General features: G+C 40.5%; 1 protein-coding gene across 2 annotated transcripts in view; it reads left to right on the top strand.

Annotated features, from left to right (window-relative positions):
- Positions 1 to 20,058, top strand: part of KNTC1 (kinetochore associated 1) — a 74,538-nt gene that overhangs the window by 13,402 nt on the left and 41,078 nt on the right. For both annotated transcript variants that reach the window (XM_069960867.1, XM_069960866.1), the window contains exons 9-32: positions 2,335 to 2,428; positions 2,657 to 2,709; positions 3,077 to 3,192; positions 3,385 to 3,439; positions 4,045 to 4,143; positions 4,805 to 4,848; positions 4,924 to 4,989; positions 5,829 to 5,904; positions 6,743 to 6,868; positions 7,007 to 7,096; positions 8,117 to 8,182; positions 8,266 to 8,327; positions 8,410 to 8,521; positions 8,598 to 8,741; positions 10,879 to 10,935; positions 12,712 to 12,813; positions 14,514 to 14,633; positions 14,722 to 14,865; positions 14,949 to 15,047; positions 16,008 to 16,111; positions 16,400 to 16,502; positions 16,586 to 16,720; positions 18,105 to 18,224; positions 18,369 to 18,441. In XM_069960867.1, the coding sequence (XP_069816968.1) occupies positions 2,335 to 2,428; positions 2,657 to 2,709; positions 3,077 to 3,192; positions 3,385 to 3,439; positions 4,045 to 4,143; positions 4,805 to 4,848; positions 4,924 to 4,989; positions 5,829 to 5,904; positions 6,743 to 6,868; positions 7,007 to 7,096; positions 8,117 to 8,182; positions 8,266 to 8,327; positions 8,410 to 8,521; positions 8,598 to 8,741; positions 10,879 to 10,935; positions 12,712 to 12,813; positions 14,514 to 14,633; positions 14,722 to 14,865; positions 14,949 to 15,047; positions 16,008 to 16,111; positions 16,400 to 16,502; positions 16,586 to 16,720; positions 18,105 to 18,224; positions 18,369 to 18,441 (2,260 nt within the window). The remainder of the gene's footprint in view (positions 1 to 2,334; positions 2,429 to 2,656; positions 2,710 to 3,076; positions 3,193 to 3,384; positions 3,440 to 4,044; positions 4,144 to 4,804; positions 4,849 to 4,923; positions 4,990 to 5,828; positions 5,905 to 6,742; positions 6,869 to 7,006; positions 7,097 to 8,116; positions 8,183 to 8,265; positions 8,328 to 8,409; positions 8,522 to 8,597; positions 8,742 to 10,878; positions 10,936 to 12,711; positions 12,814 to 14,513; positions 14,634 to 14,721; positions 14,866 to 14,948; positions 15,048 to 16,007; positions 16,112 to 16,399; positions 16,503 to 16,585; positions 16,721 to 18,104; positions 18,225 to 18,368; positions 18,442 to 20,058) is intronic.

Raw genomic sequence — 20,058 nt, 5'->3', positions numbered from 1 at the left:
TTTTTTTTTTTTTTTTAAGAACTTGATGCTACAGCTAAGCTGGTTAGGATCTCTGGGGAAGGTTTATTAGAACTGAGTAATTCTTAGACATTGCGGAGAAAATGTATCAGTCACAATCGCAGGCTTTAAAAGTGTGTGCCCTGCTAGCCTGACAGACAGGTAGGGGGCGCAGGAAGGCATGGGTATACCTTTGCACTTGTATATCTGCCCCTCTCTGCTTGCAGAAACCATTCCAGCAGACCTCCTCCAGGTAACACAAAAGGAAGAAGTTACAAATAAGTAGCTGAGATGTGTAACAAACTTCTTACTGCCGTGTGTCACCAGTGAACGCAATTACATGAAAACCTAGTCCTTCCTGCAGTTTGCCAAAAGTGTTCGCTACTGTTGTGTCTAGACAGAGCAATGTTTCGATGTATATATTGTCGCAAACTGTTAGGATAATAGGAACATTCCATTAATACAGCACAGCCTTCCAAAAAAATATTCCAAAGCTGAATTGTATAAGGGGTACGTTCGCATGTCCCTATTTTCTGTTCACAATGCACCCATTCATTTCCATGGCCCCATTCATGCACCCTTAGGGCCAATGTAGATAGCCTGACCTCTTGGGTGTTACTTGGCGCAATAATCATCCAGGACAGCGCCATAATCAGTGATTGGCTGAGTGGGCCCGAGAAGGGTTCGGCAGCAGCTGTGGTCAGCATGAGACACAGAGACACTACAAGAGGACACCAGGGGAACGTGGAAAGGTAAGCATAACATCTTAATTATTTTCTATATACTGAAACCAGAGTTTTCAGGAGCGATTCACAGCCAATGATTTTTAAACTTGTTGAAAGACATTGATCAGTTTCCTTTTTCTACTGTTTTTACTTTTTCTTGACCTTCTGATTCTCTTCTTCACCCGTCAGCACGAGGATTTTTGTCACTTTCTGTTGTTCTGGCGCCTGACAGACGCCTTAGTTACATTTTCGATTTACAGTTATTGTCTTAAGAATAACATCAGATATTTCTCATGATGGAGAGGCCTAGCGAGCTATTGGATAGGAAAGCCTAATTCCTGTATATTGTGCATACATGCTTTATTTTTGGCTGCTTAACACGTTCAGCCTCAACCTCTAGAGCAGTGATTTTCAACCTTTTTTGAGCCGCGGCACACTTTTTGTACTTAAAAAATCCCGGGGCACACCACCAACCAAAATGGCACAAAATGACACTAAAACAGTACATATTATACATATAGTTAAAAATATAGATTCTAAATGTATTTATACTCACTCAGTGTGAAACCTGGGCCTGTTTTCTTCTCCCCCCTGTGCTTCTCTCCACCATACTTCTCCCCCCCTGTGCTTCTCTCCTGTGCTTCTCTCCACCATACTTCTCCCCCCTACTTCTCTCCTGTGCTTCTGTCCACCATACTTCTCTCCCCCCTGCTTCTCTCCACCATACTTCTCCCCCCTGCTTCTCTCCTGTGCTTCTATCCACCATACTTCTCCCCCCTACTTCTCTCCTGTGCTTCTGTCCACCATACTTCTCTCCCCCTGCTTCTCTCCACCATACTTCTCCCCCCTGCTTCTCTCCCCTGTGCTTCTTTCCACCAAACTTCTCTCCCCCATGCTTCTCTCCACCAAACTTCTCTCCCCCCTGCTTCTCTCCGCTGTTTCTCTCCCCCATCCCCATGTTTCTCTCCCCCCTGCTTCTCTCCCCTGTTTCTCCCCCATCCACAGGTTTCTCTCCCCCATTGTTTTCTCCTGTTTCACAGGGGCACCATAGTTTGGGGAACTTTCCCCGCGGCACACCCGACCATGTGTCGCGGCACACTAGTGTGCCACGGCACACTGGTTGAAAATCACTGCTCTAGAGGGCTGTACCCAATGGACGATGTTGCTAGCGCGGTTATTATGAAACAATGCTACTGTTCATTTGTTGCTGCATAAGCGATGTAACTTGTTTGTGCGTTCTTATCGTTATGTTGATTCTTCTATGCTATCTCTTTTGTTAAAATTGGAAAACTTAAGAAACATAGATTTACCAAAAAAAGAAAGACATTGATCAGCCGACGAGTGAACGATTGGCTCCTGGATCCTTGGTTGATTGTTGTTTTTACTACATGGGGCGATATCTGCCCCATTTGGCAGATAATCATTCTGTGTAATAGGGCCTTTAGGTATTATGGGTCCATGCCGGGGTCATGATCCATTCTTTCTTCAAACATTTTTACTTTGGCCCTAGTTTCCACACGTAAGAAAACAAAGTACAACTAAGACAATAATAACCATGTTTGAAGATTAGCATTTCCTTTTCATAACCATCATTTAATTTTGTCCCCTATAGGGAAGAGGTGACTATGCTCTCTCAAAGTGGAAGATGGACCCAGTAACAAAACAGGTCGATGTTCAGAACCTTGCTGATTCCAGTATGATTCAGGGTAAAAATATTTAGTCTCTCGTATGTGGTTTTATCCTGCCCCTCACTTTGTAACCAGTTGATGAGATTATTTTGAGCACTTTTTAACTCATCAAATTAATGCACACTAGCTTGAGGTTGTGTCCATTATTTTCTCAGATCCAATGAGACTGAATAACTCGTCATACACCTTTTCTTTATTATATGAAAATGCAATAGCTAATACTGTTTTGTTACTTTTTTTCATAAGGTGCAAAAAAGCTTGAAGTTCTTGACAACTTGCTGTTTATTTTGGATGAAGATGTAAGTATTTATTCACAAACATTTAGGCTATGTTCACACAACATATTTTTCTATGACAAGTACAGCCGTTGTTTTTATTGCAAACAACGGCTGTACTTGTCATAGAAAAATGTGTTGCATTGAAGTCAATGCAAATAATGGCCGTGTATTGAACAACGACTGTTGTTTGACACACACTACAATGGCTGTTGTTCACCCAAATTTTTTTTCTTTCAAATCAAGTGGTGCCAGAAAGTGCCAGAGTTTTCTAATTTACTTCTTAAAACATATTTGTGGTGAACAAAGTGTTTTATGTTTTCTTTGCCTATTTTATTAAAATTCTCACCAATTTTCTTACAGCATCTTTATGAATCTGAATCTCTTTCAGGGCATTTTAAGTGTGTGGGATATTTACACCTTGGTTTTGGTATGGGACTGGCCTTCATGTCAACTTTCAGATTTTCTGTTAACAACAGAAGGGGATTCTTCATCTTCTGTTACCCGGTATTTAAATAGTATTACTGTTCAATGTGTGTGTGTGTGTATGTATGTATATATGTATATATATATATATATATATATATATATATATATAATGTTATACTGTATGCATTATACTATAACATTTTTATATTATGTTAAGACTACGTATTTTGACATTTCATCATATGTAATGTTTGTTTTTTCTGGTCCTAGGCAAAGAGATACTAACCTTAAACTTATAGCGTTGACGATTCCTAATGAAAAGCAGGTAAATGCTTCAGTCTAATTTTTCAAATAATACATAGCTGATAAGAAATATTTGCACATAGCTGTGTGGTTAAAAGGGTTGCCCAGGACAGGAATTTAGGCTGACAACGGATGTCGTCCCGCAGCTTCTTTCTCTGTAGCATCCGTAATCTATGAAGCATGTCCATGCAGCCTAAAGGGGTACTTCTGGCGGTGAGCCCTTTTTCGGCAATGCCCAGGGAGGGGGTGGGTGAAAACCATAACATCCCCTTAACTCCTTGGCTTCAGCGCTGCCACCCACATTCTGCCGCTTCTTTCCCCGTGTTTGGACACTTCATGTTCTGAATAAAATAAACATACTTGGTTTTGTAGCAATTAAAACAATAAAAAATTCCCATTTACACCAATATGGTACTAATAAAAACTAGGTCATGGCACAAAAAAATGAGCCCCCAGCAGCCCTGTGGGTGGAAAAATAAAAGGGTTTTGGGTCTTTGAATGTGAGAAGGAACATGTGGACATCTGTGACCTGGACATCTATGCATCAATGACCTTTGGTCGTAAAGGGGTTAATATAAAAATAAAATAAACATGATGTTCCAAATTCCTATCTTTTTGTATCTTTAGATGAGAAGTCTTACGGTATATTCATTGCCCACCATGGATCACTTGTATTCAATTGAAGTGTCAGATGTATGCACCCTTGTTCAGATTGGTATCACTATGGTAAGTTTGTATTGTCTTCTTGTTTTTACAATACTTAGACATGTTATAGTATGTGTCAGCATGGTCCTTGAAAAGATTATGATTTGAGGGAAGATAGACCAAGATGCTGCCTCTTTCTTGTTTATGCATATTTATCTATTATATTAGTTCTGTCTTGTTATGTTTTCAGTTTTTGTTTAATTTTTTTTTTTTTTTTTTTACCAGCAGGCCAATTGTACAAGTATAGATTACAGTACAAGGCTGGGTTCACACTATGTATATTTCAGGCTGTATTTGGTCCTCATGTCAGGTCCTCATAGCAACCAAAACCAGGAGTGGATTGAAAACCCAGAAAGGATCTGTTCACACAATGTTGAAATTGAGTGGATGGCCGCCATTATTTCAATATAACAGCCGTTGTTTTAAAATAACAGCAAATATTTGCCATTAAATGGCGGCCATCCACTCAATTACAACATTGTGTGAACAGATCCTTTCTGGGTTTTTAATACACTCCTGGTTTTGGTTGCTATACAGCCTCAAAAATACAGCCTCAAATATACGTAGTGTGAACCCAGCCTAATAAGGTTTTTCTAAATCTAAAAAATGCTTTTTTAGAGAACCCTTTTGATTTTGAGGCTTTTTTAAGCATGTTTACTTACATATGTCTTCTTTGCATTAGGACACCATATATCTTCTTGAGGGAATATATGACAGCCATGAAAGGTATTTTCTCACAGGTTAATGTCAGAGCTTTTTGCTTCTTGTTCATGTAATTTATGAATATATAACTCTTTTCAGGTCTTCCGACTCTCCCGTCACTGTTCTTGCAATGAGATGCTTAACTGAGGCTTTACCTGAGAACAGGTATATACATATATTCAGTAGGTACAGGAACATTTTTATGAAACATTAACAGTAGCTCATAAAAACTGACATACATAAGCAAAGTTGCTGCTTCCACAGTCTTTGTGATTGTAGTTAATGCCTGAGGAGGAGAATCCTGTGTGTCAGCGTCTCTAATCTCTGGTGCAACTAGAATGCTACTTATAGATATATGATGCATGTTTGATGGGCTATTATCTCATGACCATGGTATATTAAGGAATTACCTCATTGGAGACAACTCATTTTAAAATGACGCCGCCATGACAATCTGCAGATCACTTTGCAACCATGGAAAGCAACTAATTTTTTTTAGGGTCCCAACACACACACAGCAGATATGCAGCAGATACGCAGCAGATTTGATACTGTGTTCAGTTATTTAGATCTAATCTGCTGCGTATCTGCTGCGTATCGCAGCAGTAAATACGCAGCGTATAAGCCGTGTGTGTTTGTACCCTTAGGGGGGAAGCTCTGGCTGGCCTGGCATTTCCCAAGCATTGGCCACAGCAGTATTATACATTGGCCATTTAGAGAGATGACTGTAATGAGTGGGTGGCCCTCCCTGTATAATGTTTATATGCTATGAGGCTGCATCCCAACAAGCAGATGAATGCATGGCGCTGAATAGATAGTCCCTATTTCTTCCCCAGCAGCCGTAATTAATGACAACATTGCGCAGCTATTGGTGCCTGCATGGAGGTATGGTCTTGGTCGCATGTGATGGCTGCAAATGTGGGAATTGGCCCTAAATTGGCTTTTAGACAGGGGCTCTTTGTCAGATAACCTTTTAAGGATAATGTATTTGTTCTTTTCTCCAGGCTAAGTCGATTATTGCATAAGCATAAATTTGAAGAAGCTGAAAAGTTTGCTCTTCAGTTTGCACTTGATGTTGAGGTATTGTTTTTTTTTTTTTTTTTTTTTTTTTTTACAACACATACTTTTTTTTTATTACTTACAAAATAGTGTACATGCATTACATACTTAGACAATTATGTCATACAATATCTTATATCATTACTAAAACAAGAGAGTGTAAGAATAACTGTAACTGGAACACACAATTTTAGCATTCAGAGTGATCACAGCTTGATTAACCATTAGGTTAAGGGTTACGGTTACATGTATTTAAAGGGGTTTTTCAAAATAAACTCACTTGCCCCCTACTTATATGGAGCCGCTGGAAAGAGCCAAGCGCTGTACTTGACTGTCTCTGGCGACTCAATAGAGAATAAATGGAGCTGTGAGTCACACACCGACCTGCAGCTCCATTCATAGCAAAGGTGGGGGTGCGATGGCACAGAGGTCAGACCCCACCGTGTTCTCATACTTGTCCCCTATCCTGTGGTTAGGGGACAAATAAGTTTACTGTGCAGCTCCCCAAAGCTACGAGCCACGCCTGCAGCGGTAGCTTTACATGGGGGAAAGAGTAGTTTTATTCAGGTGTGTGAGGCTAGCTGCAACTAGTCATCCGGGCAGGGAGCCGCCTGTGAATAGTCATGGATTTCTGACCTGTTAATCTGTTGTATATAGAGTTTTTTTGTTGTTGTTTTTGTTTACAGCATACTGTTGTTTCTCCAATGTATGCTAGCCTAAAAACCACCAAAAAGGCATTATTTTGGCCTTTGTTGGGTTGTAGAGCACATACAACAAAGTAATAGACTTTGCTTTCTATCTTCTGTAGCTTACTTTTCATTTGTGTGTTCTTTGTAAATAAATTCTTATTTATGGGCAGCTTGTATATAAAGTTAAGCTGAATATTGTACTGGAAAAATTGGCATCAGCATCTGTTGGGAGTTATGGCCAAATCCTCTGGCAAGAACTTGTGGATGAAGCTAAAGCCAATCTGCATAAAATTAAGGTATATATTCAAACACAACATACTTGTAATTTTCCATTTAGTATGCCTCTGTGACCTGATTTTGCGTTTATCATGCTCTATATACAATGTATACATACAATATATAATTTTAATATAGTACACACATTTCTTACTTAGGATGACAATTTTGTGGTCCAGTACTGTGTCAATGCCCCATGGCCTACCTATGAAACAACATTTGAGATGCTGAGTTATGCAAAGACCAGAGTAAGTAGATTTACTTAAAATTCTATTTTCATTTAAATGGGGGACTTTCCGATTTCTGAATATTTCCTAGAACTCAACATTAAAGGGGTTATGCAGCATTAGAAAAAGATGGCCACTTTCTTCCATAGACAACATGACTCCAGTTCAGGTGTGGTTTGCTATTAAGCTCCATTAATTTCAATGGAACTGAATTGCAAAACCTGCACCCAAACTGGAGACAAGAGTCATGTTGTCTCTGGAAGAAAGGGGCCATGTGTTTTTTTTTTTTTTTTTAATGCTAGATAACCCCTTTAAAGAGCACCTCAACATAACTCTTAAGGGCAATGACATATTAAGTTCAGGTTTTGTTAATATCAATTGATGTGTTTTTTTTTTCTTTTATACCTAACAATACTTCTTGACATGTCAATTCTTTGAGCGGAGAGGCACACAAGCCCTCCCATTCAAACAGATAGCAGGCAGGATTCGGTGCCAATTCCATAGTGTGAACGGGCCCTTAGAAAAACATGGCCACTTTTCGAGACAACACAACCCTTGCCTCCAATTCAGGTGTGGTTAGCAATTAAAAGAGAAGTCCGGCTCAGATTTTTTTTTCTAAACAACTGAGGAGGAAGCGGCTGAACATCTGAGCTTCCATCTGCTCCAGTTCCCTGTCCCTGGCGGCTTCTAGGTCTGAGTTAGTACCTGTCATCTGAAGTGTGGGGCCCGCTCAGCCAGTCAGTGGCCGTAATGGGGTCCTGCTGACAGTGGACCCAGGTGCTGGAGTCGGGGAGGTAAGTGCATGTTGATTTGTTTACCAACCTACTCCCCGGCTGTTTAAAAAATAAAAAGTCAGAGCCAGAGCTCTCCAGATATAATAGGAAGTGCAGTTTGGCAACAGCTAAAGGGGCAAAGATTCCCCATCCCACTCTATTAAGTATTTGAAGTTTCACCTGTTTCTGCTGTTTATAAAATACAAGTTCCGCTTTATCTATATGTCTATTTAATCTATATATATATATCTCCAATTTTGTCTTTCAGATTCAGAGAAAGGAGGACAAGACTTTACCAGCATTATCAGATGAGACTCCGGTTTCTATTACAGATGTAATATACAAATTGCACATTAGAGATTTGTATAGAGACTTGTTGCATTTGCAAGTTTGTTTATATTCTTTCTTTCCTTTTAGGTGTTAAGAGCCCAAGCGAGATTAACCACGTTTTATAGCGCCTTTGGCCCCGATAAATTTAGGTTGGTGGATTTTTTTTTTTACATTAAATGAAAATAATTTTTTAATACGTGGCCTAGAGTGATTTGCCTGTCTTTTGTTTAGTGGCATTGCATGGATAGAGTTCCTGAATAACAATGATGTTCTGAAGGATATTCTTTTTCAATTGGAAGAGATGAATTTGGCTTGTGCACAATATCTTTGGCTTAGGCATCAGGTAAGAAAATGGAAAAACTATTTTGCACACTGCTTTGGTGTATTCATTGCTGATATTTATTCTTCCTCTTTTATAGGCAGAGTTTGAAGGCAAGTTTGATGAGAAGAAGCTGGAGAATCTCCTCAGCAAAATTCCTGCAAACATCTCTTCACAAGAACTATGCCTTTGGTTTAAAAATATATTGATTCCGTTTGTTCGAAGAATTGTACCCAAAGGACAGGTATTTAATTTCCCACAGTGACCTATAGACGGCAGTTGAAGGGGTATTCTGCTCAAAATTTACTTTTAAAATGCTGCTGCCCAGACGCAGATCAAACAAACAACCTATTCTTATCTTTCCGCGCGCCCCTGGTTTCTTTCTACGCCATCTTTGGGTCCCAGCTGAACAATCCTGCCTCCACTTCCTAGACTCGTCTGGCAGGGACAGTCTGCTCGGCCAATCACTGACTGAGATGGGACAGCGCTGCTGCCAGTCATTGGCTGAGGGAGCTGTCCCCTCCTGATGAGTCATCGGAAGTGAAGGTGGCATCGCTCAGCCAGGGACTGCAGATGATATAGGAGGGCAATGGGGGAGCACAGAAACATAAATATAGGCGGTTTATGTTCTGTGCCTAGGCAGCAACATATTAAAAATTCTAAGTGGTATAACACTTAAGGTGGCCGTATACCTTCAACAGTTGTGGAAGTAATGATTTAAAGGGAATATCCCAGGGCATATCCCAACAAAGATGTTCCGTGAGGATAAAATTATTAGTTTTTTTTAATTTATATTTGTAAAGTTATGAACAAGCCTTTTTTCATTAGCAGTCTGAAGGGGAGCTATCCACAGATTAGAAGCATGGAACCTACTGATCTGTTCCTATAGCGCACAGGGCGCTAAAGAGAGTTAATTTTCTCCTCTTCATCGTCAGTGCTGTTTTCAGGAACTTTGTAGTTTATTAGGCATGTAATTGCACAAGTTGGTACTCTGGGGCCTGGACTACCGCCATCCACCCTGGCCTGCTCCCCTAATTCATATTGGCGCTGGCTGGCTGGGACAGATTGGTGCACTGACAGTGGTAGTCTTCAGTGCACCAAGCCAGATCCTTCTAAACTGTTGATAGTTTCCCTTTAAATGGTAACTGACAGCATGGATTTGCATACATTCGTGCTCCCAGTTTCCCACCAGCACTGCACACTTAACTTAACAGCAGTGGAACCCCATATCTCTGCCCACGTTGGTGCTGTAGTCTCTGTCCCCTCCATGACTTCTTCTCTGCCCCCTCTGCAGTCACTGGAATGGGCCGACCTAGAAACCTAGACACCATTGATGTAGTGAATGGGTGGGCCTACAGCCTCAATGTGGGTGGAGATATGGGTGCTTCCATAGCTGTTAATCCTAATCCTGTTAATGCTAATATGCATTTTTGAGGGGAGAGACCACAAAGAAATCCTTTATATGGTAATAGGGCAAATCCTTTATATGGTAATAGGGCAATATCACTTTAATCTGCTAATGAAAAGGGCATTTTTATAACTATCAACATCAATCAGCAGAACTAAAGGTATTGTTTATTTTACCCTCCTAGAACTGACCTGCCAGGATCTTCAGCTCTTTTCCTGTTACGGAGCTGACAAATTCCTATTTAAGATTTATTTATTGAGCTATAATTGTTGTCACTATGACAGTGACGCTGATGATTTGATGGTTTATTAAAGGGCTTTGACACTTTATAGTAAAATAGTTCAGTGTACAGTATACGTAAATGTACTCACTGCCCTTACTAGCAGCAACTCCCTGTGTATCAAGCAGGCCATGCCATCCTGGTCTATGCTGAATGGTGATTCGGTCCCATAAGATGGATGAGAATGTGACCTTGCTCCTCCCTCTGTGTCCTCCACTGAGCCTGTATATGCCTTTAAAAGGGCATGGTCACATGCTCCTCAGGGCTGTATTTGCCTTTAGGCACTTGTGATGCTGTGCCTAGGGCAGCAGTGTTGAGGGGGGCAGCACTCCAGTGGGGAAAAAAAATATATAAATGTAAAAAAAAGTGAAAAAAATCGTTTTCTACTTTTGGTTGGATCAGAACTGAAAGGGAAACTATCAGCAAGTTAAACGCATCTAACCTGTTGATATCTCCCTAATGTACACGGGTGCGCTCAGGATGAAGGTACGTTTAATAGCAGAGACAGCGAGTGGAGAACAAGGAGAAAGCAAACTTCTGACAGATTTGCACTCTTCCTCCTCAACATCGGCCTGTTTAATAGGGCGTTTACTGATACTGTCCACTGAACTATTTTACTATAAAGTGGCCAACCCCTTTTAAGTATTTTAAGTTCGATACAGTAATGTTTTTTGATGATTTTTTTTTCCATAGAAAGTTTTGGCAAAATGGCTGGAACACAGAGCCCGAGCTTTGGAACTAACTGATAAGGTAATTGATTATATTTCTCCCTAATGAAAGATATGAAATTGTTGATCATGACCTTCTACAGTAGACTTGTTGTGCAAGTCTCATTTTGCTTAGAAATTTAAGTCTTTTCTGTGCGTTAGTCACTTTTACAAGTGTAAGTGTATCTAATCTATCGGCCTCCTTTAGTAGAGTAGGAAGAACTGAGCAGATATATAACGTTGTGGGAAAAGATTCTGCATAATATGTAATTTATTCATTAAAATCCCTCATCATTCTGTGTGAAAGCGGCATTCCACTCAAACGTAACTTTTGATATGTTGCTGCCCATGGTGAGACTAACAATTTCTTCCATACTTATTATTTATTCAGTCTCCTTCTCCCAGTTCTGATTTTCTGCTTTCTGCTGAAGACACAAAAATCTGTGTGTGAGCCTTTCTCTCTGTCTCCTCCCCTGTCCCTACTGAGATAACTGAGGTTAACAAGTCAGGCTGCTACATTGTAGCTTTTTTGCAATGTGGGAAGGAATAATCATAGATAGTTCATCAGCAACTTGACCTCTCAGCCTTACAAAGCAGCTACAATGTTGCAGATACAGCCTGTCAGGGACTTGTTTACATCAGCCCTCTCAGAAGGGAGTGGAAGAAAAAAACTCACACAGATTTTTGTGTCTTTAGCAGAAAGCAGCAGCTGAGAACTGGGGGAAGGAGACTGAATAGATAAAAAGGAGTTCTGGAAGAAATTATTAATCTTACCATGGGCAGCAACATATGAAAAGTTATGTTTGCGTCGGAGTCCAGTGGGTGGTGTCACTCAATAGACTGGATTCCTTATCATGGAAGCATCAAAGATTTCAATCAATAATTTAAAACTTAAAGTGACACTGTCACCCCCTTTGTGCATTTTGACATCTCTACACAGGTGTAAAGGGTAAATTTAGTGTTTTTCATACCTTATTTCATATCATACGTCATGGTGCTTGTTCAAGTAAAAAGTGTCCTTTTATCAACTACAGATTGTATTAAGTGGGCGTGGCCTCGCAGCATTAGCGCCACTTAACCCCGCCCACAACTGCACAGTTGGTTGGCCGACATAAAGGGGGTGGGGTTCTAGACCTTTCGGCCAGCTTGTTCCAATGGCCGGCGAGGGGGCGGGTCCAACTGTGCCGTTGTGGGTGGGGCTATGTGGCGCTAATACCGCGAGGCCACGCCCACTTAATACAATCTGCAGTTGATAAAAGGACACTTTTTACTTGAACAAGCAACATGACATATGATATGAAATAAGGTATGAAAAACACTAAATTTACCCTTTACACCTGTGTAGAGATGTCAAAATGAACAAAGGGGGTGACAGTGTCACATTAAACTAAATATTTTCCCTTAAAGACATGTATCAGTCCTCTCAGCTCCTTCTGCTCTATAACTTGATGTTGATAGCTTAAGTGGCATTTTCATGGTGACGGGTTATGTTTAAAGAAAAAGTGTCAGCAATGTTGAATAGATATTAAGTAACTTATAAAACTAAATTTGCAACAAGCTATGAATTCCATAACTTATTTATACAATATTAATAATGCATCACGTTTAATTTTGACGTGACTTGAACTGGGATAACCCATCAATGTTGCAAGTCATTGCCGTGCCATAGCCCTTCACTTTAGACATGTAGATTTCACATATTACACATACAATGGGCAATTTTATTTTTATTGTGTAATGGTAATTGTAATTGTAATTTTATTTATCGTCTTTTGGCATATGAGTTTTAAATGAAAAATGTTTATGTATTCTTCATTAGGCTAGCTGGCCCGAGAATGGCTATGAAATGGCAGAAATTTATTTCATTTCTAAGAACCCTGCAGAAATTGGCATTGCCTCATCTTGGCTTTGGATACCACTGGTAAGCGGTGTTTACACTTTACATCTACCTACTGTTAGGGCCGTATTACATGAAGCGCTTACTAGCTGTTCCGACCAGTATTCGCTCTGTGTAATAGGGCTTGTTGAACGGTCACGATCAGCCAACATGCTCAAATGTCTGCTGAACGTTATTTTTCAACATGCTGAAACAAAATGATAAGCACAGTGCGCGTCGCTCTATGTATTAGGAGCGGTGGCAGCGGACAGCCGTTCTCTTCTATGGGCCACATGGATGATCTAAGGATTGCTTTTGCTTTTCCCCGCTTGATGTCTGTGCGTGTAATAGCACAGACAGCGAGCAAGGAACAAGGAGCAAGCGAGCACTGATCTGACAGGTCAGTGCTCGCTTCCTCCTCAAAAAAAAAAAAAAAAAAAAAAAAAAAAAAGGAAAAATATGTAGGAAGATATATTGCAATAAATTTTTTATTGAATACCTTAAAAAAAAAAAAAAAAGTTGGGGACCCTCTACTTAATTTGACCCGTGCATCAGAGAATAAATTGGTTAGGTTTGTAAAGTTTATTGTGCACTCAGTGTACCTTTGCGGCTGCTCTCCTTCTTTGCACTTCATTGTGTAAACACTTATTATTCTCCTCTGTACTTCAGCTGTTAGACAAAAGTTTCCATGCTTGTATGTCTCCTCTGTTCTCACAAAACACTCATAGGAGCGATGTGGCAGCTCCTGCACTTCCCCCTCGGGTATCTTCACATTTGTTTCCTAGCACCTCACGGTGCCTCCATTCTCTTGTCCTGTCAACTGGATTCCTTGACTATTAAAACTCTTTCACATTTGCATATCACTCATTCTCATGTCATGTCACCTCCGACTCTCTGCCCAAGTCCCTTGGATAGTTCTGGCAGAGAGCCCGAAGAACATTCAGAAAAGTGTGGAAATGGTTATTTAACAATGCTAAAAAAAAAATCTTGTGTTATAGTTTTGGGCAAATATTTTATTTTCTGTGTATAGTGTTTTTCTATCTTAAAGTGTCACTGTCGTGAAATTTTTTTTTGCAGAAATCAATAGTTCAGGCGATTTTAAGAAACTTTGTAATTGGGTTTATTATCCGAAAAATGCATTTTTATCATGAAAAAGCAGTTTGAAGCTCTCCCCCCTGTCTTCATTGTTCTCCTATGGAGAGAGCTAAAGAAAAGACCAAAACAGGACAACAAAAAATTAATCTACAAATCCCTCCGGGGATATCTCCTGTGACAGTCACCAGTGACCTGTCTGAGCTCAGATTACAGCTGTCACTCAGCTCCGTGCCTGTAATCCTCTGTTATCTGCTTTCTGCTGCCAGCTAACTCCCTCCTTCCTCCTCCCCTCTCCCTAGAGCAGACAGGGTACGACTCCTGCAACAAGTCACAATTTTCAGATTTTTCAGAGTGGATGAAAAAGAGGAAGGAGGGGGGGACCTGGGAAAAGGCTTTTTACATGCAGATAATGGCAGATTTGGCTAATAAACCCAATTACAAAGTTTCTTAAAATCGCCTGGACTATTGATTTCTGCAAAAAAAAAAATACGACAGTGACTCTTTAACGGCTCTAAGCGAGTTGTTTTAAAACATTTAAATTAAACAATTTACATTTGGATTTTGGTGGCTTTTTCGCTATTTGTTTGACTTAAGGCTTCTTATTTATTTTTTTATTTCAAACTTATTTGTTACCTTTTTTTCAACTTAAGAAAGAAGATGGTGACTGTGAAGAAGTACAGCAGTTAATGAAGCTTGTCACAAGTCTGCAGGAGTTAGTGGATCTGTACAGGAAGTACAACTGTAGAATTGCGCTTTCTGAATATGAAAAGGTATTGGTATTTATACTCTCAGATTTGCTTCTTTTCCCCCAATTAACATTTTGTACATTTCTTTGAAACTACTGCGTGCAAATTTCAGGAAACTACAACTACAATTGTGTTCCGTATGTTGGATAAAGTCTTGGCCCCTGAACTTATTCCAACCACATTAGAAAAGGTTATTAGACCTTATATGCTCCAGCATAACCTTCAGGAAGAAGAACTTTTACTTCAGTACATTAAGGTAAATAAAAAGGGTCCTTTTTTCTATACATTTATAGATATAACTGAGGTTTTTATTATATTTTTGCTTTCTGTATTCAAAAGGATTTACTGGAGCGCTGTAGTTCTCGTTCTGCATCACTGTTTGAAACTGCATGGGAGGCCAAAGCAATGGCTGTTATTGGACGCATGTCCGACACAGATGTAAGTAACACATTTTTAAAGGGAACGTTTAGTTTGGTTAACTGAGGCCTGTTGGAACCTGTTGTGTTAATAATCTCATAGGAAGACTTTTGAACTCTAGTGGCTGGAGTGCATCTTTGTTTGTATAACTAGATTGATTTTTTTTAAATTTTTTTTTACACTTCCTAACATTTCCTAGTAGCCAATTTAAAGGGAATCTGTCAACAGCTATACACAATATAAACTGCTGTCACTGATAGCTGTTACTACAGTGAGATACAGGATACCTTTTATATATATGTCTGTGGTCCCAGAATGTAGAAAAAGGATTTTATTATATAGTATGAAGTGTCAAAGAGGCTTTTCCGAGCTCCTGAAGTGCAGCAAGCTGTAACACCTCCTCCCATCCCTGACCCTGCTGGGACTCAGTTTCCAGGTGTCACTCAAGCAGAGAGGAAGCACAGACAGATATATATGAAAGGTCACCTTGTCCTAATGTCTATCTACTAGTGTCTGCAGTTTAGAACATGAATTACAGCTGACAGATTCCATTTTTAGAAGTCTTTCTTTGAGGATGTTTAATGAAAAAGCATTACTGGCATTTAAATAAACTTTTGTCATGTCATAAGGTTAAGCCATTCAGGGTCCCAGTGCTGAGACCCCTTCTGATTACATATTTTATTAAAATTAGAGTAATTCATTAAAGGGCTTATCCAGTGCTACAAAAACATGGCCACTTTCCCCCTACTGTTGTCTCCAGATTGGGTGCAGGTTTTTAAACTCAGTTCCATTGAAGTAAATGGAGCTTAATTGCAAACCACAACTGAACTGGAGACAACAGTAGGGGGAAAAGTGGCCATGTTTTTGTAGCGCTGGATAACCCCTTTAAATACCCCTCTTCACAAGAGTCTAGTGAGGTTTTTTTTATGTGAGAAATTTGTATGCATTTTCCAATTTCCACTTTTACTGTTTTCAATGTAGTTAATATTTGATGCTGTACTTCAAATCATGTATGGTGCTGTGGTGCCCTGGAGCGATGCCGTTGAGCAGCTTGTAAAGCAACATCTAGAGATGGATCATCCCAAGTAAGAAGCAAAATCAGACTTATGCAAATGTATGCTCTGTTCTGTCAAGCAAGGGAAAACTGACAAAACTAACATCTTTCTAGTATTTCATCTGAAGGGAAAATGTGGATCTATTCGAATCCACTTTAAAACAGATCTTTTCTTTTGTTATGGATTGTATAAAAATGAAATCCTAAAAACCTGTACCATGGACATCTTTTGCAGATGATTAGGATATCACAGCATCTCCTGATTTTTTTTTCTTTTACTTTTGTTGCTTTTTTATGTTTTTTTGTTTTTGTTTTTTAGAGTGAAACTGTTACAGGAAAGCTACAGACTTATGGAGATGAACAAACTTCTACGAAACTATGGAATAAGGGGCTTTAATTTTTCTAATGACAAACAAATTATGGTGAGACTCTAATGTGCACATACATGCATGTACTTATATAGATGGCAGATTGGGCTTATTCTTTGTTTGTGTTTTTTCTCTAGGGTTTAATAAAATACATTTTAAAGCAAGATACCCCTTCATCTCTGGAAGATGCTTTAAAGATTGCACAGGCCTATAGGTTGCCTATAGTAGAGGTTTACATTTTCAGAATGTTACAACTAATTTACACAAACAGAGTAAGTCTGGGTAACTTCTTTACATCCCTTTTGAAAATGTTTTATTATAAATTGCTGACAGATTTGTATGGGGACAGATAGATACCCTGTTCAGCCATAACAGGATAGGCTACCAATAGTTGATCAGCAGCCTCATTAAAGGGGTTGACCGGCGATAAAAAATTATTCACAGAATAACACACATTACAAAGTTATACAACTTTGTAATGTATGTTATGTCTGTGAATGGCCCCCTTCCCCGTGTCCCACCACCCCCACCCGTGTACCCGGAAGTGTGGTGCGCTATACATTACCTGTCACGTGCCGACCACGGTCTCCGATCCTCAGCAGTGACGTCTTCTTCGGGAGGCCGGCGGATCTTCCCGAGTGCCAGCCGCCCTGTGCAGCGTCATCCGAAGCTCAGCCGCGATTGGCTGAGCATAACTGTGCTCAGCCAATCGCGGCTGAGCGGCTGATGACGCGGCCACGTCATCAGCTGCTCAGCCGCGATTGGCTGAGCACAGTTATGCTCAGCCAATCGCGGCTGAGCTTCGGATGACGCTGCAGAGGGTGGCCGGCACTCGGGAAGATCCGACGGCTTCCCGAAGAAGACGTCACTGCTGAGGATCGGAGACCGTGGACGACACGAGATGCGGTGAGTATAGCGCACCACACTTCCGGGTCTAGCGTGGGTGGGGGGAAACATGGGGAAGGGGGGCATTCACAGACATAACATACATTACAAAGTTGTATAACTTTGTAATGTGTGTTATTCTGTGAATAATTTTTTATCGCCGGACAACCCCTTTAAGAATGGAGCCGGATCCAACCTCAGCTCTTATTGAAATAAAGCGGAGCTGAGTCTACCTACCCTGACACAGCTGTTATATTAAGTACAGAACCTACTGCTTCTGGCGCCATTTCCCCAAACCCACCCGATCAACAATAAGCCTGTCTTATAAATAATTTTTTTTTTTTCAACTTGTTTCATAAAGTTATATAGATTTGTAATTTACTTCTATTTGAAAATTTCAAGTCTTCCCATACTTATTCTTAACACATTGAACAATAGTGGTTAGTTACGTTGTTCGTTACGTTTATGTAGTTTTCGCCTTCCGATCCCAGCAAAAGAAAAAACGATGTGTACGATTAGCAAACGATTAAGGATGATTTTACGGTCAGCTTAAAAGATGTGATAAACAACACATTGAAGATTTTATGAGCTTTGCCTGCATACACACATAAAGTTTTAATTTGAACAATACAACGACTTTTCGCACAATAATCATCCCGTGTTATAGGGCCCTTAGCCCCTAGACTCTCACTGATCAAATTTTCTGACATGTCACAGATTTTTTTATTTTTTAAAGTCCTATAAGCATTCAGGAAACTGTTGTGTCCGCAGGGAGATGAATGTCTAAATCTTTTGAAGTCCATCTCTCCGCCTGAAACCGATGTTACAGTGGAACGCCTGTCTTTGTGGGCAAGAATGGCATTACAAGAGAATCCTGGCAGTTCTGAAGAGGTAAATTTGATAACGTCCTACTGATCTTGAGTTCTCAATGTTGTAATGGGTAGATGATATTTACACTGAGAAGGTAAAGGTTTTGATTGTAATGTGTGTTTTTTTTTTTTTTTTGTATTTCTTAAATATGTTGTCCTATTGCAGTGCAAGGAAGATCAGAAAATGATAGCAAAAACACTTGTAGACATTCTAAAATTCCATGTGTGTGTTCTGAAAGGTGAGTAATCTACCCCCTTTATGTCCATGTACGTTGAAGTTGTTTATAAAGTAAAAACATTTTATTTCTTTAACCTTTTAAGGCCACATTTTATTTTAGCCTTAACCCCTTAAGGACGGAGCCAGTTTTTGTTTTTGCGTTTTAGTTTTTTCCTCCTTGTGTTTAAAAGGCCATAGCACTTGCATTTTTCCACCTAGAGACCCACATGAGCCCTTATTTTTTGCATCACTAATTGTACTTTGCAATGACAGGCTGAATTTTTGCATAAAGTACACTGCGAAACCAGAAAAAAATTCAATGTGTGGTGAAGTTGAACAAAAAACGCATTTCTTTTATTTGGGGGGTATTTGTTTTTCGCCATGGGGTAAAACTGACTTGTTATGCATGTTCCTCAAGTCGTTATGATAAAAACGATATATAACATGTATAACTTTTCTTTTATCTGATGGCTTGTAAAAATTTAAAACCTTGTGAACAAATATATGTTCCTTAAAATCGCTCTATTCTCAGGCTTATAGCGCTTTTATCCTTTGGTCTATGGGTCTGTGTGAGGTGTCATTTTTTGCGCCATGATGTTTACTTTCTACCGGTACCTTGATTGCGCATATACGACTTTTTGATCGCTTTTTTTTACATTTTTTCTGGATTTGATGCGACCAAAAATGTGCAATATTGCACTTTGGGATTTTTTTGCGCTTACGCTGTTTACCGTGCGAGATCAGAAATCTGATTAATAGTTCGGGTTTTTTTTTTTTTTTTACACTTATACTAGAAGCCCCCCTGGGGTTAGGGTTATACCCCCCTGGGGTTAGGGTTATACCCCCCTGGGGTTAGGGTTATTGACCCCTGGGGTTAGGGTTATTGACCCCTGGGGTTAGGGTTATTGACCCCTGGGGTTAGGGTTATTCCCCCCTGGGGTTAGGGTTATTCCCCCCTGGGGGACTTCTAGTATAAGTATACTGATCTCTCATTGAGATCTTTGCTGTATAGTTATACAGCAAAGATCAATGAGATCGGCACTCGGATGCTTTCGGCTGCTGCAGCCGAAAGCATCCGAGTGCCGAGCCAGGTTCAGCACCATTTTGGCGGAGACCCTGGCCGGCACGAGTCACGGAGATCGCTTCTCCGATCCAGGCCCGGAGGAGCGATCTCCGCCACTAGACACCAGGGAAGTGCTGCATCCGGTAATCGGATGCAGCTGTCATCTTTGACAGCTGCATCTGATTACTGTATTAGCGGGCACGGCGATTGGACCGTGCCCGCTAATACCCGCGGTCCCAGGCTACAAGCGGCATCCGGGATCGTGGCGGTTCAGAGCGGGGTCGCCGCGCGGCCCTGCTCTGAACACCTCTTGCAGGCGCATGACGTACGGGTACGTCATGCGTCCTTAGAGGACAACTCCGGCAGGGCCCCCCCCCCCCCCCCCCCCCCCCCCAAAAAAAAAAAAAAAAACACAGACACACACAGACACCATACTCACCATCCATCCGGTGACGATCGCCACTCCATTCGCCCGCCGTCCACCTCACCGTCACCTGCGTCCGCCGTCCAGCGATGTCTCTTGCTTCCGGGTCCATGAGAGAGAAAAGGCTGCCAGTGCGCTTGCGCACCGGCAGC

Source organism: Dendropsophus ebraccatus, chromosome 3 (assembly GCF_027789765.1).
Source record: "Dendropsophus ebraccatus isolate aDenEbr1 chromosome 3, aDenEbr1.pat, whole genome shotgun sequence".
Taxonomy (NCBI): domain Eukaryota; kingdom Metazoa; phylum Chordata; class Amphibia; order Anura; family Hylidae; genus Dendropsophus; species Dendropsophus ebraccatus.
The sequence above is the reverse complement of the archived record's forward strand: the minus strand, read 5'-3'. Positions and strand labels throughout refer to the sequence as shown.